Raw genomic sequence first — 25,787 nt, 5'->3', positions numbered from 1 at the left:
TAGTGACAGCACAGCCCAGTGCCCAGCCATGGCTGCTCCCCTCCCCAAGCCTCTGCCCCTCCCATGAGGTGACACTGCCTCCTGGTCTGAGCAGGGTCTCAGTGATCTGTCCCTGCAGGAACCAAGCACCTCGGTGCATTTCCCTAATAAATAATAACTCAAACCAAGCTGCCCACCAGCTCTGGCAGCACTGGCCACTGCATGAGGCAGAAATCCCAGGGGAAAGCTCAAAGCTGGGGGGAAATCCCAGGGATCTGCACCAGGGTTGGGTCAGCCACAGCCAGGACAGGTCTGGGTACAGGGGACAGGCACCTCTAGGTGACAGGCACCCAGCTATGAGGCTCCCATTTCTGCTCTGGAGGATGGAGAACACCAAAAATTTGGTGAGGAAAGGGGTGATGCTTCTCAGGGCACACGCCTCCCCCAGCACCACATGCCAGCACAGGCTCAGCAGCAGCTGCAGCCCCACAAGGACAATCTGGTTCCCTCCTCCTCCTCCTCCCTAACCACGCTCTGCTGAGTCAGTGCCTCCCTTAAGAAGATTTATCCAGATCCTTTTAAACACTGCGGGGATCTCCCCCGCCCTCCATCCCTCTCGCCAAATGGCAGGACATGGACAAACACACACCAAAACCCACAGCTCAGCAGAGGGAGAAAACGCCTGAAAGCAGTAAGCTGGTTAGAGGGGGAGGTGACCATCACTGGGACACAGGGTTGTGGGGACAAAGCTCTCCTGCCAGAGCCAGCCCACAGCTTTCCCTGCAACTGCCCCTCAAAGAGCCCTGAGCATTGACAACAACACAAGGGCTCGCTGAGGAAGAAACTGCCATGGAAGGACTTAGGATGGAGCCCCAGAAGTGATGCTGCTCCCTGCAAAAAATCCTCCTCCAAACTGCCCCCTGTGAGCACAGGGACAGCCACACCCCGGGCCCCAGGCTCAGAAGAGGCTGCACATCTCAGCAGACAGGAGCAGAACACGACCCCGAGCCGACGGATTGAACGTGCACCCAAATGCTCTTTAACCACCATCCTTTATCAGCAGCACCACCACAGCAGCGGTCACTGCTCTGTTATCACAGCCTGCTCAAGCCACAGCTTGGTTAATCACAGGGAATCAAGGCAGGGAAGCACAGCCAGCTCTGAGGGGAAGCTGGAAAAAGCCTCTCATTCATGGCTGTAATGAATGAGGGCAGAGAATCCCCCTGGGCGGGGTTACTGACTTTTTCACTTTCTGCTGAACCTGCTTTTCTCACTTCATGCCAGACTATGGAGAGGTTTGGCTTGTTGAGGGGTTTGAGGAGTTGTGAAGCTCTGCTGTGAGCATCAGGAGCCTCTCCCAGGATTCACTGGCTTCCAGACCAGCCCTGACAGCACCCACACGAGGCAGCAGACACCAGACATCCTTCCTGGCACCTGCGTCTGGCCCACTCTTGCTCCGTGCTCTGGGATAAATTATGGCACAAATTTGTGTTCAAGTACACTGCCCAGGGGACTGGCACAACTTTGGGAGAGGGCTGCCAGCACAGCCAAAGCTTTGTGTCCACTCTGGATCACCCATCTACAGTGACAGCACCTAACCAAGTTGGCCAAGTAGTCTTTCTTCCACTTTGCCCTTTCCAACAAAAAGAAAGAAAAGCCATGGAAACACTTCCCAATTTGTCCTGGGATCTTTCCCAATCTTCATCACCCAAAATGCACATCAGCCCTACCCCGTGTACCTCCCATTTAAGCTGAGCCTTCAGGCTGGAGGAAAGCTCTGGGTCCAGCAGGACCAGAGCCCTGTACAGTCTAACTCAGAAAAGAGATTTGGCTGGGCAGTTGCAAACCCCAAAATATCAAGAAAAATCAGATGCTTGCTGACATGCAATTAAATTCATAAATTAAATCATATGGGAGGAAAAAACCATCTCAGGATCAACCCATGAATCATTGGCAGCTGCTGTGCAACTACAGTGGAAAGTATTGCCACAACTGCACAGGGTTTTCACTCTGCATTTCAGGTCACGTGCAGGGGATACTCCCCATTTTGATGTGCGTAAAAGCAAATTTCATTTCCTTCCCATATCCAAGACTGTCAGATTCATTCATTTTTCGTCTTGCTGACTTGTGTGATATCCCCCAAAGTTCCCCCTTTGCAAACCACACACGAAGGCCGCGGCTTCCCAGCGCTCTGCAGGCTCCTGCCAAGAGCCAGGAGAGCTGCTACACTGGGACATTCTAAAATTTGGCTATTTATATTCCGTGTGAGCTTCCTCTTTCCTACGGCTGCTCCTCCGAGATGCTGATTGTGCATTCTGCACACGATGGTTCAAAACCAACCAAGCAAAAAAGCAGCAGCAGGATGGAGCCAGAGGAGTCTCGCTCCAACACCTGCACCAAGCACACGTTTCTCCCCTGGCAGGTGAGGAGATGAAGTGGGAGAGACACAAAACCTTGACCCGTGGCTTATGTTTGTGCCGGCCACCCCGAATCCTGCAGCCACACCAGGATTTCCAGCAAGTCAACCAAAGCTGAACGCCTTCAAAATGGTCTCTGAAGAGACAGAGGAGTGCTGGTAAATATTGCAACAGTCACTGCTCCCCACTGCCTGCCCTACACAGCTGCCGGAATTTTCTGCCCCTCAGAAGGAGGGAATGTGAGTCAGGCTCAGCCAACACACAAACCCTTCCTTCACCTCAGCCTGAAGGTGAGACACAGGTGAACAGTCCCTTCTGTTGGCACAAGGGATGAATCCAACAGGCCCAGGCCGTGCTTTAAACATCTGCAACAAGATTTGATGGTCATGGCATCTGCACCTTCCACCAAACTCATACGAGCGGGACCTGGAAGCCCAGAGAAAGTGAGATCCAACACATTTCAAGATGGGCACCAAGAAAAAGGAAGACACAGGAAAATGAACGTTTGATTTGATTTCCCCAGCTCAGTGTGCAATCCTGGTCCGCTCCACACAGCAGGAAAAAGGCCTCTGGCTGGAGGGGCACAAGGAAAAGCCACATGTTTAACTCTGCCCAGTTGTGCAGAGCAGAGGCTTTTGCAGAAGCAGCCGTGAGTGAACTCTGCAGGAGTTCATCCCCTGAAATATGAAACGGGAGGTCTGCACCAGATGGCTGCCCTGGGCCTGGGGACTGCCTCTTCCAACTGCAGCCAGCCCTGGAGCTCCCACTGATGGTTCAAAGCTTTTGTGACTACACCAGGGAGGAATTCCTGCTCCGTGCAATAAACTCTTCTGCTCTCTGGTGAATGTTCTTGTACTCGGCGTGGTGTCAAACCCCACGTCTTCACACAGAGGATTAATAAGGAGCTCTAAGATGCAGCCAAGGTTCGTGAGCCTAGAGGAAGGGTGTGAGGGACCCTCAGAGCTAGGGAGAGAGCAGCAGAAGCAGCAGGGACTCTGCCTTCGGCTCTTCCTGACAGATGAAAGGAGGGGAAAACACAAAGGCCAAACAGCAAAGTAAAACATTGGCTCGGGCTCTGCATTTTGGAAAGTGTTTGAGATCAGTCACAAAGGTGGTTTTGGTAAGACAGGAGCAAAGTGCAGGATTAAGTGTGAGCACACAGCATCCCCACACGTTACACACAGACAATTACCCAACAATTACCAGGTCTTAAGAGCTCTGGTCCTGCGTGCCCCAGGTTAGAGCACTGGCCTCCAAAGGCACAAAAATAATGAACTGTTAGTGGAAAAAGGTATTAATTTCAGCACACATGGAAGAGGCACCACTGCTTAAAGTGCTTTTGCTGATGCTCTCTGGACCACAGCTGGTTTAACAATCGAGATATTCGTGTTACTCTGCTCGCTTTCAGTCGAGCTACACAAAATGCCTGTTCTATAGACAGGTACAGCACAGCACCGAGAGTATCTCTGCACCGTGATTTCAAAGGGGCTGCTTTTAGCAGACATTAACCCTGCCCATGGGAAGCCAGGAATGTGTGCCTGTTGGGAATTAACAGTCCCACTGGCTAACGAGACAAGAAAAGGCAGAGCTGAACCTTGGAGACATCACCAGGAGTTTCCCATTGAAGCTCCACACTTGCATAAACTCAAAAGAACTCGATGAAAGGTGGTAAAAGCCAGAAAACAGCAAGTAGGGGTTTGGTCTTTGCAATCCCCAGCCCCTTCTCAGAATAATCCCTTCCCACTAGCAACGGGAAATGGGCCTTTCCGGGAACTAAAGAAACCGGCTCCACCACGGCCCGTGTCCCCCACGGCTGACACCAACCCCGAGTTCACTTTCGTTTCACCCTCAGGAGCAAACCCTGAACCCCTGCAACAAACAGCAGCGACTTCGGGACCTCTTGTGCAAACCCGAGTGTACGACGTTATGTAAAAGGAAATAGGAAAAAAAGTCACCCCCGGGTAGTGAAAGGAAAACAAGCGCAGCTCTGTGAACCGAAGATAAAGACCGCAAAAGCAGAAGCACCCTCTGTCCTACACATCCCAAATAAGCACACGCAGCACAACGCTCTTCCCCGTGGGGACTTCCAGGCAAAAAGCCCTGTGGTGGCTGTTCCCCCACGGCTCTGCCTCGAGGGATTGCCCACTCCTGGCACTCACAGGCAGTTTCCTTCCCCTGGCTGTGCTCAGGAAGACCACAAGGACTACCCCAAACTGGTGAGGCAGCTGACAAACATCCCGTTTGCAGGGGAAGGAAAGGTGCCCACGCTGGTGACTCACGGCACGTCCTTTGGAACAGCAGCTCCACTGAGGGCAGGAGCACTTCTGCTTCCAAACATCATCCCAGTGATGGCCCTGATGGCACTGGGGTGGTTCTCTCCAGCTGGGCAAGTTGATCTCCCACTGTCTCCTTTCTCCCTGAGTGCTCCTGTCGCTGCTGATGGAGCTCAGTCCCTGCCACAGCCCGACTGTACCTGGCCCCTGCTCCTCATGCAGAGATGTTCAGCAGAGAGACACGATTCCTTTGGGTTTTCAACACTCTCTGCCTGCCTTCCTGCCTGCTCTGAGCTGCCTCAAACCAGGACTGATTCCAACAGCCCATTAAAACACAACAACCAAAGGGGAAACAGGAAAGGAACAGAAAAAGGGCCAGAAGCTAAACTTAAACCCACCATGAAAAAGGGGTGGTTTTGCCAGGACACCAGGCCAGTGGCAACAGCTGAGGGTCTGTTCTCTCCTCATCAGTTGCTGGGCTCTACAGCTGGGTTTTCCTGACACTCTGCTCCAGGTGCTTCAGCATGGAAAGCTGTGTCTCAGGGCAACAGCCCTGGGGCCAGAGCATCACCCAGCACCAGGATGGGGCAGAGAGAGAAGCCACATCACCCCATACCTGCCTCTTGTGGGGATCTTACACCTCCTCCCTCAGGCTCTCTGGGTCCCGAGACTGACAGCCAGTCTGATCCTGTGTCTGTGAGCCAGAGGGGTTGCAGAGGGTATCCAAAGGCAGCCTTCTCCACCCTGGCAGCTCAGGGAGAAGGGAAGCTGGCAGATCGCTTACAAAGGCATCTTGTGACTCGAATGCAGTGAGTCAGTGGCTGGAGCAAGGATTAGGAGCTCAGCACTCGGGTCCAGGAATGAGACAGAGCAGATTCGCAGGATTCCTCCCCCATTTGCTCCTGGTTTGCTTTTAAAGAAAACTAAGAGCCTTCCCACCTGGAGAGACTTTTTTTGCTCTTTTTAGGGTTTAGAACTCAAAAACTCTGCACGTCCACTCCATCCCCAGCCTTCAAGGGGCAGGATCAGACCCCAGAGGGGGATGCAGGTGCTGGGGGATCAGCCTGACAGGGGACTCCCCAGGGAAAAGCAAACGCCAGCCACAACAGGGATGACTGATTAACTGCCAACCCCGTGTTTCCCACCCCCAGGAGCAGAGATGACCACCAGCCATTTGCATCCCATCTGAAAACACCACCGGAGCAGGACACCCTTGTGTCCCCTGCCAGGGGACGTGCTGGGATGGCTCCCCTTGCAGGCTGTTCCAAGAAAACTGAGTGCAGCAGGTTTTGCTTCCTCTCTAAGTCGATGGAAAAAAAGATCCCGCCGACACAGCAGATCTAGCTCTTGCTCCACAGCCCTGAGCCCTGTGCTCACGATGGCCCCGGCAGCATCCCAGCCCAGAGCCGACGCCTCCGCAGGGCAGGCTCGGAGCAGAGGGACGCAGCCCTCGCTCACAGAGCAACTGCTCCACCACGACTCACCCACAGCCCCGGGGCGTTACTGGAAGTGAAACCAGAACAACACGGCTGGCGAAAAACGGTGTATAAAAAATTAATATAGATACTGCTCTGCGAGGTTAAATAAAGATCGAGCGTCTCATCCCAAGTCATTTCAGCTCAGAACAAAAGGTTTGCGTTTTACCGAGATGGAACAGAAAAATCTGCAAAAAACCGTAATGGGAACAAGTTCAAAAACTGATTGATTTTTTTCTGAGTGTACAGTAGCACCTGGAAGTCACATGCAACATGACAGCTCCCCAGTGGCTTGTTCAAATGTGAATTAAAACATGAGGGGTCGTCCTGAAGAGTTCCAGCCTACCTGACCTAATGCTACTCTATCGATTCCACCCCTGAAACAGGGCCCTGGTGCACCACATGTGTTACTGCTGCTGCAGCAAGAGCTGCCAGGTGTATTGGGAAAGGGATGGAGATGAAGTTGGCACTTGGAGCTGCCGTTCCTTGAAACTGATTGGAATGGTCACACCACAAAATGTCAATTCTGTCTTCACACGTGTTCACCAGGACACACAGACCTGCAAGTGACTTCATCTTCACGAAAGTCTCTACATTCCCAGAGACACAAAACCTTGCATATTCTCCAGCTCTCAGACAGCAAAAAAATTAATTTTAGGAAGTATGAGCTGCAATAAAATCAGCTCCTTTTGTCAAACCTGCCCCTTGCCCTGGCATGTCCATGTCCTGCATGAATGAATGCTCACCTGGGCACACACCTGCGGCACAAGCAAGGTGGGATGTGCAGAAAGGGCAAAGCAAAGATCACAACTGCAGTAACTGCCAGGTGTAAAACACCAGGCCAGCCCCAGGAGGAGGCTTGCAGCCCCCCATACCATGCTGAACCATCCCACTGGCCCCACACAGACATTCCCAGTGAGTTTCACCACACACCATTCCCAAGCAGCCTGGTTAAGCTGTAAATGTCTGTGCAGTAACCCGCTGCTGCAGCTTGCAGAGGGGAGAAGATGGCAACGTCCCATCTCCCTGGAATTTTGAAGGTGCACATATTGGGGTGGCCAGGCTGGGGGCTGTCCAAAAGCCACGGCCTTGCCTGGCCACACTCTGGCTGACAGAAACTGCACCTCTCCCCTCCGTTTCCATTTGAACAAGGTTAATTTCGATTTAGCTGAGACACATCCTTAGCTTAGATAAGCTGAACCAAAATAAGCCCTCGTGAAATAAATGTGTCCACCCATGTGTTTACTCCGCCTTACGTCAGCTGACGTTCCCTCCACCAAACCTGGTGGGGGAATGAACGTGGGCAAAGCTGACAAGCCCAGACCTTTTGGGGCCTCCTCCTTCAAATCCCATCGCCACAGCCTACTCAGAGGAGGATGCCCAGGGGGCTCCGCACGTCCCCAGCCCGGCCTGGCCCCGGGCACGCTCTGCCAGCCGGATCAATGGCACCACTGTGCTCCTGGGGCCGCAGAGGGGCTCGCAGTGCCGGTGGCACAGGGACAGGCTCGGCGATGGCTCGCTCTTTGTGTGCGTGTCTGCACCAGGGTGACCCAGTAAACAGCTGAAGCAGAGAAAATGCAGGAACAATCCAGTGCAGGGAGGCAGAGAGGGGCTGACGGTGAAAGGACGGCAGGAATAAATGCGAGGCTTTGTTCTCCGGTCGTGCCCCCCGCGCCCAGCTCCCACCCCGGCCGGGATGACGCGCGGCTCCTCCATTTGCTGCTGCCATGTGCTTCCCGGGATCAGCCTGGCTCGTCCCAGCCTCCTCCTGACACCCGCAGCCCCAGCGTGTCCCAGCACATCCCAGCTGCGGGTCTCAGGCCGTGCCCTTCGCTCCGCAGAGATTCTCCCCTTGCAGGATATCCCGCTACTTGTTCCCCTCCCCGCGGCGCCCGTGGGAAGGTGGAAGAGGCAGGAGCGAGCGCTTCTGCTTTGCAATCAACAAAATCTCACCTTGGGAGCATTACTTAAATAGGTGTCAACAAGGCAGGAGGTGCTACCTGAGCAGGTGTCAACAAGCAGACACCCGGGGAGGCTGCGATCGGGATGCTCTGCCTGTTCCGGGTGATTTCCACAGCTGAAGCAAGTGAGATTTTACGATTAACTGGCACCTCTGGGGAGAAAACAACTGGAAAAGGATAAAAATCCCGCTGTTGTCAAGTGTCTGAACACACACACTGGGAGCCTCAGCAGTGAGGTTTGGCCCCGGGTCCTGCCCTAAGCGCTGGGTGTGCCAGAGCCTGTGGCACAAAGGAATGTGGGTGCCCAGGCTGGGGGCACAAATTCCCTCCCCAGACCCTCAGCCCTGCACTGTAGGCGTGGGTTTGGCCACGGACCATGTCAGAGCAGCTAAAACACCACGCAGGTGCCTGTTCCTCCTGGCCATGGCGCCTTGGTGAGCCAGTACAGGCATGTTCCCACCCCAACTCGTGTTCCTGCCACCCTGCCCCGTTCATCCCCTGGGATTACAGCCACAGGTGAGCATTCCTGCAGCTCGCCCTCCCATTTAATAAAATTGCTTTGGGGGGCACACCCTGGGATACCCAAAAAGCTGAGGTGCACAATGACCATGGGGCAGCATCAGTGTGGAGAGGGCAGAGGTGCCCACCTTCCTTCCCCGACTCCTTTCCTTTGACATTGCCTGGACTAAGACAGGTCAAGCCTCAAAGAGCCCCATCCTCCTAGAGCTGAGTTTTGCTGAGGAACACGCCAAAATCCATGGGAATGAGGACTGGGAGAGATGGAGTTTGTGGAATACCCCCCCCCCCCAAGAAGCACCTCAGGGAATAAGTGTTTGTTATGACTCTGGTGTGAGCCATAGCTACGCTCTGAGTCACCCCCAGCACTGCGAGGGAAGAACCAGCCAGGCCTGTCCCATCTTCCTGCCAGTTCTCACTGTTGCAACCGGGACTGAATCGAGTAAACCACATTGTCTAGAAATCCAGTAATCCCAGTGACTGTCACCAGCAACGGGCACCAGCAACGCATTGCTCAGCACGGGGCTCCTGATCAGCAGAACTGCAGCTGGGACCAAATAGCCATTAAAAATATCATCAGAAGCAAACAAATAGCAGCATTTGGAGGAAAGCTGGGCTGCTTTAAGGTGATAAACCAACCCGAGCATCAGCCTTGCTCTGGACAGTCTGCAGTGATCGTTGGGGTCATGGCAGGGGAGGGTTGGGGGTGACACCAGCAGCCCCAAGCACACATCCCTCAGCTCCCGGGCTCTGCTGTTGCTCTGGTGCACAGAGCCAGACCTTGCCAGCAGCAGGCCACCAACTGAGCCTTTTAGGCAGGTGTCTGAACAAAATCCCCGGGGTTTCAGCCTAAACTGGAAGGTAAGGTCCTGAACCCCCCAGCCACATGAAGGTGGTGCTCCAGCATCCTTACTGATTTCCCACAGCAAGGTGCTTTGCTTTGCCCAGCTTGGCTAAACCCTGGTTTCCTGAAGTTAGTTCCAACTCCTAGAGGTGCACCCAAACACATCATTTCACAAACACACTCTGGCTGGGGCAGGAGCATGGGGCTGGCTCTCAGCTTGAGAGTCTCCATGGAGACCCAACCACTGCAAAGAGCAGGGAAAGGGTGCATGGTTTTGCTCCATCACATGAAAAGAAGTTCTGGTAAGATGGGTAGCGAGCCCTTGGCAAACCAGGTTTCCACACAAGCCCTCAGCTCAGCTGCCGGAGTGTGGTTAGCAGAAAGCAAAGCCGCTCTAAAAATAATGCCTCAGCATTCCAGATGAAGTTGCCTCCGATGACTTTCCTCTCCAATCTGCTCTGTTTGCAAGTTCGACCAACTTTTTTTTGCTCCCATCAGCTCTGAGGACTCGGCTGGTGCCTTGCAGCCAGAGCCATCCCCATCCTGCCTCTGCTGAGCCCGGGGCTCCCCAGGCAGCTGCTCCCACCGGCCCCCAGCGCCCCACGTGCGGAGGGAAGCCGCCCTTTCCCGTCCCAGCATGTTTCTGACAGCAGAGCTCATCCAAATACCAACGGTGTAATGAAAACAAACTGCTGTGGAGCCAGCCCAGACAAACAGGCCACGCCAGGAGCCTCTGTGTGTGCTTAATCTCCACTGACACTTCGCTGTCACATAACTCCTGACCCTTAGGTAGAGGGAACTCGCGTTATCTAATGTAAAAGTGCTGCCCCAGGAGAACCCGCGCCAACACAGCCGCGGGTACGTAACCGAAAACCGGAGAGGTGATTTGCATAACATCACAAAAACAAACCAAAACCAGGTGAGAGGGACGGAGGCTGGAGGAGCTGCAGAGTCACCACTTCACTGCACTGGAGGAGAGCGGCGTTTGCCCAACACAGCCCATGCCACTGCATGCTGAGAATGAGGGAAGGACTTTCCTGACACCTCTGGCAGAGCTGTTCCCAGGTGTTAAGGAACAAAAGGCCCATCCACAAAAGGCCTTCTGCAAACCCTCTGTGCTAACCCGAGTGCCCAGAGCAGCCCTTGCAGCTCTGCCCCTGCTCCGACCCCCTCCCCGTGACTCTCTCCGGGCAGCCAACCTGCCAGCCCGAGGAGCGGCTGCGATTACTGGGATTACTGGGATTAGTGCTCCGTGCCCGAGCTCAGCGCTCCCTTTCCCTAATGACTCAGGAGCAAAGTCCAAATGCATCGTTACTGGGGCTGTGTGAGAGGGCTGGGGCTGCTGTGACGTGCAGGTGAGTCCCCACCTGGGCAATGACACAAACTGGTAACTGGAGTATCCAAACACCCCAGTCCTTCCCCTGCTGCTGGTGCTCCCAGGAATGCTCCGGCCAGAGGCTGCCACACAGCTTCAGCGTGGTGCTTAACAGATCTTCCTGGGCACCAAACCCCACTGCCAGCATCACCTTTCAGCATACACATGCTTCTCTCTGCAAATCGAAGGTCCCACAGACCTCTGGAACAACAGACACACATTTGGGACCAGCCATGGATGCTGCTGTGGGATCTAACCCACACAAACAGCACGGGATGAACACTTTAACCTGTAAAAGGAGTGAGTCCCACAACTCAACTCTTTCTCCCAAGGCCCAAGGAATGTTTCAAACCCTGATCCTCCTCACCCAGACCCCGCAGGTGCCATCCCACCACAGCAATGCACAAACCCTGACTTGCCATGAGCCGTGCTGGAGCCCCCCGGGCCCCCTGCCAGCAGCTCAGCCAGCTTTGTATCCAAATCCTGCTCCTTAGCAACCACATTTTTTTCCCCCCTCTTGCTGAGTCCGTGGGAGATGAAGAAATATTTGAGAACTGAGACCGCCCTGCTGCAAGGATTTATTTAAATAAAAGGAGCATGTCCGTTTGAAAGCCAGTCATTAGGCAGCTCTGGAGATAAGGCGTTAGAGAAAGTGTGAGCAGGGCATACTCAGCCTTTAAACATGGTCTAGAGCGACCTAAATAAGCTCTTTCCTCCTTCAATTACACTCCCCTCAGGGGACGCAGTGGCTGATTGGAGAGCTGGGAAGGGAGATGGAGGAGCTGCTGGTGGTGAAGCCCTTCCTATGGCCAGACCAACTCAGGTGGCTCTAAAAACAGGTTGTGCTCTAGCCCTAAGTGTGGGATGGGCACAGCCAGCCTCCCCAGATCCCAAAGAGTGGTGGGTGCCAGCTAAACGAGACCCATCCCTGCAGGCTCAGCTGGCTGATGCTCCTTTTGCTCATCACACTCCAAACCCAGGCACAGGGAAGTGGGGAAATACTCCAAGACTGCATTTCCTTGCCCCTGCCTGGTGATGCCACCCTGAGAGCCATAAAAAAAGAGGCTGCAGTGGAGCATTAGTGTGATCTGGGGCAGCGGGTGGGGGTGAAGCTGAGCCATGCTGAAGCACAGGGGTGGCCTGGGGGGTGGTTTGCCTGTTCAGCCTGTGAACAAAGATTTCAGTTTCCAGGGCTGCCAGTCTGGTACTAAATCCACTAAAACCTCAGCAAGATCCCGGTATGGGGATCCCCACCCCTATGGAAACATGGCACAGCAGCCTCTGAGTAAAACAATTATTACACAAGCACATTTAGAAGCTTCTCCCCAACTGCTCTCTAACCATATCAAATGATAATTAAAAAAATCCCTCCCATCTCTGTTATTCCCACCCTGCATCAGCCACCAGCAATCAGCATCCCAGTCTGCTCCAGGCCTCACCAGCGGCTCCAAAGCTCTCTGGAAGGGAGCCAGAAGGTAGGTCCTCATCCAAGAAATACCAACAGATGATGTTCATCTGGCAAATTGCAAGGGACATATCAGGTTGTGCCTGGGGGAGGAGAACAGGCTGGGAGAAAAGGATCTTATTCCAAAGGCACCATGGGAAGTGAAAAGAAAATGGCTTTTAAGAGATGTCTTTGCCCCTCCCTCCCAGCTGTAAAGAACAAGCACTGACCTCCACGGCGTCTGGACTGAGCAATTCAAGTTTTCAAGGATGCATTTAGCAACTGAAAATCTCCTAATTGTTCAGAAAACAAACAGAGCCAGAATAGCAAGGACATGGGCTTTTTTTATAAGCGTCGGCCCAGCCTTGTCAGAGGTTCAGCAACATCAGCTTCATGAAAGTTTCAGTCTGTGTCATCTGCAGTGGTGTTTTAGGCCATTCCTGGCCAGCAGGACCAGGAGGGCCACAAAATTCACTCTGTGGCTCCTGCTGGACTGGAAGGATTGACACTCACTGCTGATATGGAATGGATTGGAACCGAAAAGGTCAAAGCAAAAGGTCTGCAAAGCTGCTCTGTCAATCCCCCACTTGAGACAGTCAGTTTAAATTTTCCATCCCCTGTGGTTAAAATCACGGTGAGAACACTTGGCTCACACGGCCAGGAGGCCTCCGAGTGATGCCTGGTGATCGATACCGTTGCTGTGGGATACAGGCAAAGTCTTCCCTGCTGCCATCCCTGGGGGCTGAGTGAGGACCAGAGAGTGAGCCACATTCCCTGCAGCCTGCCCAGCAGCTTTCCAGGGCTCCTCTATTCCCTGTGGGACCAGACTATCCTCCCACGAGCTGCCACAGCTCTGCCAAAACCCAGCACAGCTCCCTTTGGCAGAGGTGACAGAGGTCCCACCATGGACCTGGGGACTGTCACTGAGGCTCAGCAAAACACTGATGGTCTCTGGGGGTTCTTATTCAAATAATCTGCCTTCTCCTCTCAGTGTGCATCTACAACTCTGCCTGAGGATTACAACCCCACCAGGCCACCACAGTTGTCACAACAGTGACACATTTTTTCCTTTCCCCAGTCGTGCACTGAACACCCCGTGCTGCTCGGGAGGCCATGGGTCACCATGCACCCCTCTGGGATGCCCATTTTCTCGCCATCACTTGCAAATGGGAAAAAAAAAGGAGGAATTTATCTGTTCAGGACTGGGAGGAAAGCTCAAGCGAGCGGATGCTTGGGGCAGTGCTCTGACCGTTCCACAGCACAGACCCACGTACAGCCCAGCACAGAAACGTGGGCAAAGACAGCTCGGGAGGAGCTCTGGCTGGCAGCTGTGCCCGTGCCACGCTCAGGTGAGCAGAGCTTTGCTCAGTGCCAGCGGGGGCCACGCAAAGCCTCCCTCAGCCCCGCCACTTTTCCCTCGCAGCCGCATCGCCCCAGATGCTGCAAAGCCTCTCCTGAACTCCGGAGCCGCCTCCAGCCGGGGTACATCGGGGCTCACACGTGCCAGGCAGGCTCTCCCCTGGGATGAGAGGCGCACACGCTGCATCACCCCCTCTTCTCCTCCCCCTGCTCTTGCTCTCCCTGCCAAAAGCGCGGCCCCTCAGCCTCCTGGAGCGCCGCGGGCCGGCGAGGCTGGACTTCCTGCCAGGCATAACACGAACCAGATGATGTACTCCAAACCCTGTCAGTACGCCCACCCCCAGGAGAGAGGAGCAGGGAGGGGAGAAGGGGGAAAACAAGCTGGATGGAGCTTTCATGAACTCTGCAGGGCTGATGAGCCGCTGCCACCAGGCCAGAGGTGGACCGGTACAGCCGGAGCCTGAGCTCATCCCTTCCTGTCCGTGGCTGACCAAGACTTTCCATCACAGGTTGTGGGGCTGATCGTTTGGCACTGGGAGAAGGAGCCATTGCCCTCCCCGAAGCACTGGCTGCCCTCAGCGGATATCTGCACAGTAACTAAAGAGGCTTTAGTGGTGATTCCCCCCCCTCCACCGCCGCCGTTCCAGCGGGAAGCATCCAGAGCAGCACATCTGCAGCTGGCTCTAAATCCCAGCAAAGCCAGACTTGCTGACCCTCGCTGGTGTTAACCCCTGCACCGCCAGGGCTGCGACTTCTGAACAGCAAAACCTTCCTCCCGCTAAGCTTCTCCTGACACACCGTTTGCTCCCAATCAGTGACACTCCCACCACACCGATGACGATCACCCATTACTAAGATAAAAGGCCCAGCTCTGACTCAGATTATTTCGGGTGCCTCCACATGCAACTGCCATCAACAAAGCGCTCGGGCCTCGCTGGGACCAGCCTGACTTCGAACCACCCGAGGTGGAATCCAAACAAGCACAAATATTTTGTATCCTCCAGGAAAGTCCTCCCAATGCCCGTAACCTTCCCAGACGACACTTTTGTGGTTTGGACAAGCCTGAAGCCTTTGCGAGCAGCTCAGATCTGAGCAGACTCCAGCCTCCTGCAGCCAAAGTCTCAAATGAAATATTAAAAGCCTGAAGTTTTAACAACCTGCCCCTTTCCCTGGGTGCCTGGAGGGAGAGCATCTGGTTTCTCCCAACAGAGCCTGGCAGCTGCCTGCCAGTCCCCGGGGTACAGGAACTCCCAGCAAAAAAAGCCAAGCAGGGGTACCCATTTATTCAATAAAATGAAACACCTAAAGTACCAAAGGGGGCCTACAAGAAGGCTGGAGAGGGACTTTTGCAAGGGCATGGAGTGATAGGACAATGGGAAACGGCTTTAAGCTGAAGGAGGGTAGATTTAGATTAGATATTTGGAAGAAATTCTTCTCTGTGAGGGTGGTGAGGCCCTGCCACAGGTTGCCCAGAGAAGCTGTGGCTGCCCCATCCCTGGAAGCGTTCCAGGCCAGGCTGGACGGTGCTTGGAGCAACCTGGGACAGTGGAAGGCTCGTGGCAGAGGGTGCGGAAAGATGAGCTCTGCGGTCCCTTCGAACCGAAACCACTCTGTGATTCTACGTACCAGAATTCCGCGAAACGCTCCGCGGGTTAGCAACCTGCCCACAAACTCCGGGCCAGCCCTACCCACGCTGCCAGCAAGGCAGAGCCCCCCAAACCAGCCAGGGGTGCGCACCGGGGCCCGCCCCGCGCTCAGCCGCCCCCAAACCCCGCGCAGCAGCGGCGCCGCATCCCCCGCACCGCGCACTCACCTCCAGCGGCGGCAGGTCGGGGTCGAGCTGCGTGAAGCTGTGCAGCACCACGGGGCTGCTCTCGCCGGCCACCTCCAGCCTGACGCCGCCCCAGAGGCTCCGCGCCCGCCGGCAGCCCTCGAACATCCTCTCGGGGCCGGCGGGGACATGGTGCGGCGGGGCCCGGCGGCGGCTCACCATCGGCGGGGCCGCCGCATCCCCGGCCCCGCAACCCGCCGCCGGCCCCGCCAGCCCCCCCGGCTGCCCGGGGAGCCGCAGCGGGGACGTGGAGGGGATGCCCGGGGGCAGCGCGCCGGGAGAGCCGCGGCGGAGCGGTGCGGAGCGGTGCGGAGCGGTGCGGGAGCGCCCGCAGCAGCGGGGCAGGCACTGGGAGCCCGCAGCCGCCCCCGCGCAGAAAGAGCGGCCTGATGTCACGGCGGGGCCGGGACGGAGCCGGCGAGGCTGTAAACCAGGCACTGGATTTCCTCCCGCAGCCTCCGCCCGCCCCCGGGGGCCGGCCCGGCGCGGCTCGGCCCCCTCGGGGAGGGGGGGACGGGGACACGGGAGGCGTGAAAAGCCCCGAGGCCACAAAAAGGGGCGGCGGGCAGGAGGAGGATGCTCGGGGGGTTGCGGGGTGGGGCGGGCGGGGGTGGCCGGAGCCCCAGCTGGGCGGGGGAAACACCGGGGTGTCACCGTTGGTGGGAGGGAGCAAAGTCACACCGGTGACAAGGGCTCTGGGAGAGGATCTTTGTGTCACCAGGTGCTCACGAAGCACCTGGGGCTCACACATCGCTAGCCAAAGAAAAAGTGTTAACTGCGAGTATCATCAGCACTTGTTTTCATCTGAGCATTATCTCAGCCCATGAGCTCAGCCCCCACCAGCAGTGCTCAGGACACTGCCCAGCCCCTCGCTGGCCGCAGCTGGGCTTTATGGCGTGACACGGTCACGGCGCTGCGGGGGCAGCAGGCAGTGTCCCCTGGGAGGTGATGTGACCCACAGTGAGTCAGTGCCAGGCCCCCCGTGCATAGGCAAAGGGGGGATTGGCGACCAGGGCATCTGCTCTCGGCCCAGCAGGGACTCTGGAAAGCAAAATGAGCCTGGGGGATAGCGGGGCTGCAGATCCCACTTTAGAGAACCCCTGCAAGATAATTTTGTTTTCAGAGGCAGAGAGAAACGGGCAAAACTGTTTGCCATTCATCAGCCCCCTGCGCTGAGCACAGCATGCTCCAGCCCTCCCCTGCTCTTCCCCTTCCCTCCTCACACACTGCTGAGAAACTGCATCACAGGCTCCGGGCAGTTGCTGCTGACACCACCAAAACCTGGACTTTCATGCCTCAGCTCCCTCTGCAGCTGAAATAACACCATCCTCCCAGGGCCTTCCAGCCCCACAGCTTTATTTCCAGTGAGGACGTGGAGCCAAGGCTCACACGTCCAGCTCTGCCCAGGGCACCAGCAGCTCCTGCCCAGGCAGGAAGGGATTAACAAAGCTGCCAGGCTGTGATAGGCTTCAAACTGGAAAGTTTACCAGGCAGAAGGATGAGCCAGGACAATGTGGGCTATTGTCCTGCTTTATCTGGAGCCAAAGAGGTCAAAGGGGACTTCCTGGACACCCTGGGAAAGGGGACCCAGCCCAGCAGCATGGCCTTGCACTGCCCATGGCAGCCCCACACCTCTGGGGGCAATACACATTTTGATCCTGCCCAGGCACAGGGATCCAGCCCTGACCCCTGCCCAGGTCACCCTGCAGCACCAGGAGCTCTCTCCACTGCAGAAGGATGCGGTGATGCTCCGTGCAGAGCTGTCACCAGCCCCACTGACAAGTCATGAAGGAACCACATGACACTGCAAGATGTGCTGTGAAACTCAGTGGCGTGCATCACTTGGCTCAGGACATGCCAAAATCAGAGCCAGGGACAGGTTTTCCAGCAGAAATCAGTGTTGCCTCTCTGTGCTGTGAAGTCTTTGGGAGGGAGGCTCTGCTTTGCTTCATGTTTGAGTCTTAGGGCAGAGTAATCACAGCCCACCCCTGGAATCGCTTGGCACCGCTCGAGTGCACACAACAAGCAACGGCACCACTCATTTTCAGCTGGCAAAGCCCTCCCAGAGCCTCCAGCTTCGTCTGACCTCTGCAGAAAGATGCAGCTCTGTTTGATGGGCAATTTTCACCGTCCCTCGGTTGACCACTAAAGATGGTTTCAGGGGAAAAACACTTCTGATAATGGATAATAAATAATATAAGGCAGGAAGGCAACTGCAAGGGTTTAAAAATAGCCAGTCAGTTTCCTTTCTCCTCTCTTGGGAACCTTCTGGGTCTGAAAAGCAAAACACTCAAAGCAGGGTCAGGAGCCCAAGTTCAGGATGTTTGCTCTGTGTAGCTAACCCCAAACACTCAGCCGTCAGGGGCAAGGCTCTTCAAAATCATGAGATTCAAAACAAATAACTTCTCAGGGCTTCTTATTTGCCTCTAAGCCCACAGCTGAACGGGAATAGGCAGGATCATACCCTCAGGTTCCCCCCGGCACACTTGAAGGTCTAGAAATTGTTGCAAAATGCAATTAATTGACATGCACGTGACTTCAGGGATTTAAGAAAACGATCAATGCTTGAGTGACTCATTAAAAAAATACACTATCAATTTGCACTTGGCAAACCCAGCGAAAAACTTTTCACAACACACTGAGCTTTTTGATGTCATCTGTAAATGTCCCATCGACTCTGGCAGGCCCAGGAATTGGGTGCTGCGAGAAATCCATCAGTTTGTGTCCTTCCACTGCTCTGAAATCAGCTCTTGGCTGGATAAATACAAACCCACATGGCCAACAGCAGAGCAGCTCTGCTCCTCTGCCGCAGTCTCCTGCATGGTCAATAACGTGGAGAGGGTAACACAGGGAGGCTTTTGGAAACTCTAAGCCAGTTTCTGGTTTTGGAATCAATTTGGGTCCATCTGTTATGGTCAGGACCTTCAGGACCTGCAGATTCAGACCTCAGTTAATAACTGGGCTCAGCCTGGACCCTGAGTAGTCTCTCCCTGGCACATCTAGGCTTGTGGTGTCTGAGAATTCCCTCAGCTCCATCCTCCAGCCCTCCTTTGCTTTCATCTCCCTGCTCTGCTGCTGAGCAGGGCTTTCCAGCGTGTTTCCTACAGGGCAAAACTCACAGTGACCCAGTTCCTGTGCTCAGTGTTGCTGTGGGGTTTTTTTCTATCAAGCAGGGCTGCCCACCCCAAAGCATGGCTCACAAACACTTCCACAGGGGTTGCTCCTGCGTGGCATCAGCTGCCTGCGAACACCCCAGCGCTCCTGCCACCGCCCCCAGGGCACTGCCACCGCCCGGACAAACCCGTATTCCCTTTGAGCCTCAGTGAAACTACAGCAGGACCGATGCCAAGAGCTGCAAGCAGCTGATCTCAGCCCCGAGCAGAGAAGCCAGGAATCACCCTCACTACCTCTAGCTGAGCCCCTCTGGAGCATCACACACCTCCAGCTTTCGCTGTTGGACCAGCGAGGGAACCAAGGAGCCAAACCAGCAGCCTCTGAGGGGAACTGGCCTGCTTTATGTGGGAGTTGCAACATTATCCGGCCTCTGTCCCAAGCTCTGGCACCAGCTCACAAGGCGCGTCCGTGTCGGGCTCTAACATGGAGCCCATAGCACTTCCTTCTATTGTGCAGCTGGGGAAGCCCTTTTTCTTGCTGTTTTTAAGGTGTTTTAGAGGAAAAGTGCTCTGTATTTACAAGAATTAATAACTAAAGGTTAGGCATTACGAGCTAGATCAAAACTCTTTGGGCATTCTAATTTTAATTGGAAAAGACTTCCATTTTCACTGCCCAGGCTCAGCTGGAATTTTATACTAAATAATAATAATAATAATAATAATAATAATAATAATAATAGTACAATGATAAACAACCAGTACTATCTCTTCCACTTCAGGACGAGGGGAAAAGCTTGTGCAAGAAGGGAAAACGATGTCACTGCTCCGTTCATACAATCTGGACAGAGATGTCAGATTGCAGCAACTGCTCCCCAAATTTGGGGGCCAACTGATCTCAGCCAGCCCTCACAGACCCAGCTCTCTCTTGCAGCATGATCAATGCCCTGATTTAACCAGATTTTAGGTGAGAGCCACCCACCACTTGCCACAGCTTACAGCAGGCATGGATTTTAGGAGATTCTCTGCTGAGTATTTCAGATCCAGGGCAGCTGGATCACTCTGCCTCCAGGTTTTGGGCCTTTTTCGGGGCCATTTCCTGACAGATCAGGCACTGTGAACTCTTGGTGCTCGCACGGAGGAAGGCTGGCTCGGGCTCTCCAGCAACCTCTGCTCCCCACAGCTCCCCACGAGCAGCCACCGATCCGGAGCCGGGTTAATTCGGGAGCACAGCTCTCCTCCACACCGAGCATTAACACAGCCAGGCAAGCCCCTAATTTCTGTCAGTTCCTAGTAGAGGAAGCACAGCAAATCCCTGGGCAATCAGGATCTAAAAGTCTCCATCCAGCTATTCTGTGTTTCATTTCCTGCAGCCCCTGTGCACAGCTGGGCTACGGCATCTCCTGTGGAGGCTGCAGCTCCTGGAGCTCAGCAATGGCAACGCAATTATTCCACAGGCCTTGGAGACTCAAGAGTTTGCAGGAATATTTCTCCTCCATCCTACTCCTTACACCATCCCCTTGGCCATAGTAGAATCACAGAACTTTTTTGGGTTGGGTTCCAACAGGTTTTTTGGATTCCAGCAGGTTTGGGTTCAAAGGGACCTTAAAGATCATCCTGTTCCACCCCCCTGCCACGGGCAGGGACACCTCCCACTGTCCCAGGTGGCTCCAAGCCCTGTCCAGCCTGGCCTTGGAAACTTCCAGGGATGGGGCAGCCACAGCTGCTCTGGGCACCCTGTGCCAGGGCCTCCCCACCCTCACAGGGAATTCTTCCAAATCTCTAATCTAAATCTACCCTCTGTCGTTTTAAAGCCACTTCCCCTTTTCTGTCACTCCAGGCCCTTGTCCAAAGCAAGTGACAACACAAATCTGTGTTTTCCAAGCTTTCTGACCTCTGAAAGCCCATCAGAACAAGAACAACACGTGGGGTGGGGGGACATGAAGCCATTTTCTCAGAAAGAAGTGACCACAGCACACTTTGGGCAGGCACCTGGATTCCTTCTCAGCAAAGAAGAAAATACTCAGTAAAATAAGAGGCAAGATACAGCTGGTAATATTCAAATGTGCCCGAAAGCCGAAGACAGCAGGGCCCAAGGTGTGAAAAGCACCAAGAGACCTCACAGCGTTTTGCAGGGCACTGCTGGCAGGGGGAGGCAGGGACCAAGGCCCACCCAGAGCTCGCTGTTTCGGGAGGATCACAAGACACCAGTGAGTTTTGTTAGGGACCATCCCCACACCGGGAGAAAGCTCCAAGCTGCAGCGTTTTCCCTTCTCCCACGTGGCTCTCCACGCCAGCCAGGCGCTCCCCGGAGCGCAGAGTTCAGCAGGCATTAAGCTGCTGCAGCCTGACACGCTGCAGACACACCAGAGCTCCTCTGGTAAGGACTATTATTTCTCGAGCTGTTTGTCTTTAGAGGCAGCTTTTATCTCCCTATCACCTTTTCTGCCAGAATGTTTCAGTCAGCTCTTTTAACAAATACCACCTAAGGTGCTTGCAACCAAAAGGAAAACAGGAAAAACATTTCTCCGTGTTGCTTAGCAATCAGTGTGTGGCGAGTTCAAGCCTCCCAGGTGCTCCGTTATTGTAATTTCCATCCTTGCTTGCATTGGTTCTCTGCGGAACAGCCAGGGAAAGGAAAACCACTGGTGGAAAAGAGGGGAAAGGTTATGGAGCCACAAAAATTTCCAGGAAAGGTGGGAATAGGTGTAGCCCCTGAAGATCAGGGAAACTCATTTCTGAAATCAAGCCGGCCCTTCTCATCTACCAGAAAAGTTAAATGAAAGAGTGAGATTTCATTTTATATTGAAAACACACATCCACCACCTGGGTGGATCCAGAACAGAGCAAAGCTCTGGCTCTGCTCACCTTTCAAAAACACGTCCAAGGGCAGGCAGTACAATTTTCCACTGACAACAACCAGCCAGAATGACACGTTCAGCTGAATCGTGTAAAAGGAGAATCCCAGAAATGAGAGGCTCTGGCAACCGATCCATGGAGAAATCCCAGTGGATAACAGAGAAACTTTGCTTGGCAGAGAGGCTTTTCCTCCTCCTCAGCTCCCATCCCAGCCCAATCTCCTGGCTGGTGCAGGTGGGCTGTGCTGCTGCAGGGAACAGGTACACCCACCTCACCCGTGCCAGACACACGGACAGGGAACTGGGACCAGCCTGCACATCCCACGCTCCAGCCAGGAGAGCAGGAGGGCAGCTTTATTCCAGCTTTATTCCCACTGGCTCTCTCCTGGGCTAGGGAAGGCCAGGAGAGGCTCCCCCCTGCCCTCTGCCCAGGTGACAGCACATGCAGGGCATCACCGAGCACCTGGGGACGTGCTCTGACCCCACACTGCTCGTTCTCCCTGGGGACAGCAATGCAGGTTGGCGTCTGTGTCACCACCCCGGCGCGCTCAGACTCAGCTCCTTGAACCTGAACAGCACCATTCATTCCCCTGTTGCTGGAAGGACGTGCCTGGACACACGTAGAGGGGAGGGAATGATGCCATGGAGCTGCTGAGAAGTCCAAGAGAAAAGTGATGCCACAGCACAGGCACAGGGAAGAAGCACATGGAGTTGATACCTTGCACAAGATTAAATTATATCCAAAGGCCAGCTTAAAAATGGAGCCAAACAGGCTGCAAGGTGCTGAACTCATCTGAAGAGCTACAGGTAGGCAAATAAAACAGATTTACACGTAGTACAAAGAGTTACCCCAGTGCAGGAATAAAGTGGAACAATTTACATGCCAGATCATGGGAATACGCGAAGCAACAGCAAGGTGTTCCACACACAGAGCGTTAGTAACACCAATAAAGAACTGAGGTTACTGAAAATAAGAAACCCAGTTAAACAGGAACAAAGCTCCTTAAGAGGGGATGTGAAGAGGATGTTCCAGCAAAGGTCCTGTATCTCCTTTGACCGCACAAACGTCAGGGAAAGCATAAATCAAAACCCAGACGCGTCGGGAAGCTGCAGGAAAGCTGACTTGATCTGAAGTGAGGAGTGAAACCTTGGAGCCAGGCTCCAGCAGAGTGAAGAGCTGATGTGATTGAAAGCGAGCAGCCAAGAGAGGAGCCAGAGGGCCCAGAACAGCCGCAGGGATAAGGGAGAGGAGCTGCAGGAGGAGCAGCAGCAGGAGAGACGTCTGGCAGCTGGACCAGCAGCCAGCGCGCCCCGGTGCTGACACTGCGCGGCCCCTGCCAAGTCATTTGGGCCAAATTCACCACGGGCTGGGCAGGGACGCAGTGAGTGGACATGAAAACATTCTGCTGTAGCAGCCTGAGCACACACTTACTGGTGTTGGCCACGTGAGAGTCAGGAAAAGGGGCTGGCAAGAGCTGGAAAGGGAAAGTTTCACTGCCCAGCTCTGAGCCAGCTGTTGCAGAGATGAAACAAACAGTGATGTGGCTGAAAAGTCAATTAAGAATTGGAAAAGTCTTTTAGTATTCCCAGGTATTGTTAGGTGCTCAGACAAAGGATGTTTAAAAAAAATTATTTTCCCTGTGGTAATTACCACTTTAAAAGGTTTCCGCTCCGCATTGTTTGAGAGGGGGAAGTTATTCCAGGGCCTCTCTCCGTGGCCAGCAGATCTCTTTTTGTTGTGGGGGTTTTGGCGTGGAGGAGCAGTGCTCTTCCAAACAATATTGTATGCCAGTGGCCGAGGGCCAGGTTTGTCCCTCAGTTACAGTGGCACAAATATCAACAAACTCATGCAGTGCCACCAAGTCACACCATGGCTGAGTCCGGCCACACTGCTGCTGACCCTCCCAATGTTTTACCTTCGAGTCCATGATTTATGTTGTTTTTCCTTCAAGCTTTGGCTCTGGGAATCACATTGAATGCTGAAGAATTTCAGGTTTTATTAAAATGAAAAGGTTATCCCATGAGCACTGAAACTTCTTATGGTTTTGTGTCTCGAGACTGTTTTCGGTGCCTAAAAATGTACAAATCGAGAATGAAAATGTTTTTGTGGTTAAGTGTTTGCAAGAAGCATCTCCCACGTGGATTTGCTGGTGTCTAATAATATATGAACTCATGCTACAGATGTTTTGGGGCATTTACAAGATTCTTTTCCTCCTCTCAACCATCTCATTTCATCATCTCTGCATAGACTTAATTATCCGCGAGCCCTCAGCCAGATCTGCGTGATGCAGGTCAGCGGGTTCAGAAGTTGTCTGGGGAGAGAGGGCGCGGGCAGAGGGACACTGTGCAGCATTAGCCTTATTTTGGTAAGAAATTAGACTTTAAGTTCTTTCTGGCTCCCCTAACTGCAGGGAAAACAGCAAGGAAACACGACCCGAGCTCTTGCAGGAGGGTCAGGGAGCAGACAGCGAGTGGAACAAGCTGCTCCCCGAGGGTCTCATCCAGACTTTCTGCAGCAGCGAGGCCCTGAGGAGCTTTTCCTGTCTTTGCCTCCCATGGCACAGAGAGCATGGCCTGATCCATCCCTTCCTGAGCTGCCAGCACCACTGCAGGGTGACTTTTTCAGCCTCAGCAGTGAACACTGCACCCGTATCGATGGTTCATTACCCAATGCCACTCGTGCCACACGGAGCAGTGTCAGGGTTTCCATGACATGTGGGCGTGTAACACATGGCGGCACAGACGGTGCCACCCAGCCAGGGCATGCACTGAGTCATCTTTCACAACAGCCAAACCCCTGGGGAGCTTCCCTTTCCCCCTCCTTGCCCCAGCCCTGGCTGAGAGTCACCTCCTACAAAGCTCCTTCCCAGGGCAGGAGTGCTGGGCACCGCTGGCACTCAAGAGTCCCTGGGAATGAAGTGTGTTGCAGGTCTCAGGTGGAGTCTGGGGCCATTCTGTGAGCAGCTGGACTGTCAGCAGCAGCCAGGTCTTCGACTGACCCCAAAATAACTGGGGAGGGCTGGGAGGGACAGTTCCCCCCCAGGGGCTGTGGGTGCAGACGAATCTGGGAAAGGTGGAGCTGCACACACTTAACTCGTCCGTCTCCTCCCTTGTGCTTCCCGAATCTCTCCCTGCCAAACAGAAAGGGAAATCCGGGATTTTCAGTTGCTTTTGATTCCCTCTTGCTCTGCACACAGCAGGGTGGGGAGGGATTAGTCTCCATTTCCTGCCTCCAGACAGCTCCAGGGCTACCCAGCCGGGACCCCCCTGGTCAGGGGCTCCCCGACCCACGACCACGACACTGCCAGATCTCACAGGGCTGGAACGGCTCTTCCATCCTGCTTCCCCTGCCCTCAGCTCTTCTCCCCAGAGCCCGCAGAAGTGCCTCCCAGCTGCTCTGCTGGGCCAGCCCAGGCTCTGGCGCCACAAACCACATTGCCCCTCCTTCCCCGCTTGGTTGCAGTCTCTAACTTGCGCTCAGTTTCCAGTATGGGAAGGAGAAGTGCTGGGGGTGCACTGTGGTGAAAGAAAAACCCCTGACTCTCAGAGCAGTGCACACGGGAGCCTAAAGGGAGAAGGATGAGCAGAAAGGGGTTATTAAGGGGGAGTTTTGGGTGCTGCTTTCCTGGCAGGCAGGAGAGGAGAGGAAGCCCTCTCATCTAGGTTCAGCACTGCATTGCCCTGTCACCAACATCACAGCCAGACACTACCAAGATTGTCATGCCCAGACCAGCCTTGTCATCCCAAACAGCTCCTCAATATCCCCAGGTGAAAGGTCTGATGCTGCCAGCTGTCCTCTGGGAGCTCACAGCACCCAAATTACAAAGGAAGCTGTCAGCAGGATGGGATTGGGGATTCCCCACTCCTGGGCTGTCAAGAGGGAGCAAAGACCCGATGTCCTGCTGCCAAAAGCTGCTGCAGCCCCAACACACCCAGGGACAACCCTGGCACAAGCCCAGAGAAATCAGGAGAGGAGTGAGGACACAGCGCTGAGGAGATGCCTGCACAGAGATGACACAAGAAAATCAACAAATCAGACTTTGGATGCAGACAACCTTTGAGGTTCTTAAAGTCAGGCCTTCACCAGCATCTGCATGGAAGTGATGCCCCAAAGCCTGAGCTCTGGACCACAATACTGGGGTGCACCGTGTGCTGCCCTCTCCAGACACCATGAGTGATGCCACGCACATGACTCCAGGAGCCAGGAGTTAAAAATACCAAATATCACAAGTTCTGCCCCAGCTGAACCACCAGTTCAGTTACACCACTGTCATATGATGGGGCAGGCAGGGGGATCTGGGGAGAACCAACTCGTGGGGCAGTGGAGCCAATCCTTCCAGCAGTG

The 25,787-nt window shown here is 54.4% G+C and overlaps 1 protein-coding gene across 6 annotated transcripts in view; it reads right to left on the bottom strand.

Annotated features, from left to right (window-relative positions):
• RALGDS (ral guanine nucleotide dissociation stimulator) overlaps window positions 1-25,787 on the bottom strand; it is a 55,880-nt gene that overhangs the window by 8,495 nt on the left and 21,598 nt on the right. For 2 of the 6 annotated variants that reach the window (XM_048325387.1, XM_048325390.1), the window contains exon 1: window positions 15,457-16,011. The exons of 2 other annotated variants lie outside the window; for them this stretch is intronic. In XM_048325387.1, the coding sequence (XP_048181344.1) occupies window positions 15,457-15,636 (180 nt within the window). In that variant the 5' untranslated portion in view covers window positions 15,637-16,011. Of the gene's footprint in view, window positions 1-12,279; window positions 12,343-15,456; window positions 16,012-25,787 lie in introns of those variants that run through there. 2 more of the 6 variants (XM_048325386.1, XM_048325391.1) reach the window with 2 other exon arrangements.

Source organism: Corvus hawaiiensis, chromosome 21 (assembly GCF_020740725.1).
Source record: "Corvus hawaiiensis isolate bCorHaw1 chromosome 21, bCorHaw1.pri.cur, whole genome shotgun sequence".
NCBI classification, from domain to species: domain Eukaryota; kingdom Metazoa; phylum Chordata; class Aves; order Passeriformes; family Corvidae; genus Corvus; species Corvus hawaiiensis.
This window is presented reverse-complemented; position numbering and strand designations above follow the sequence as displayed.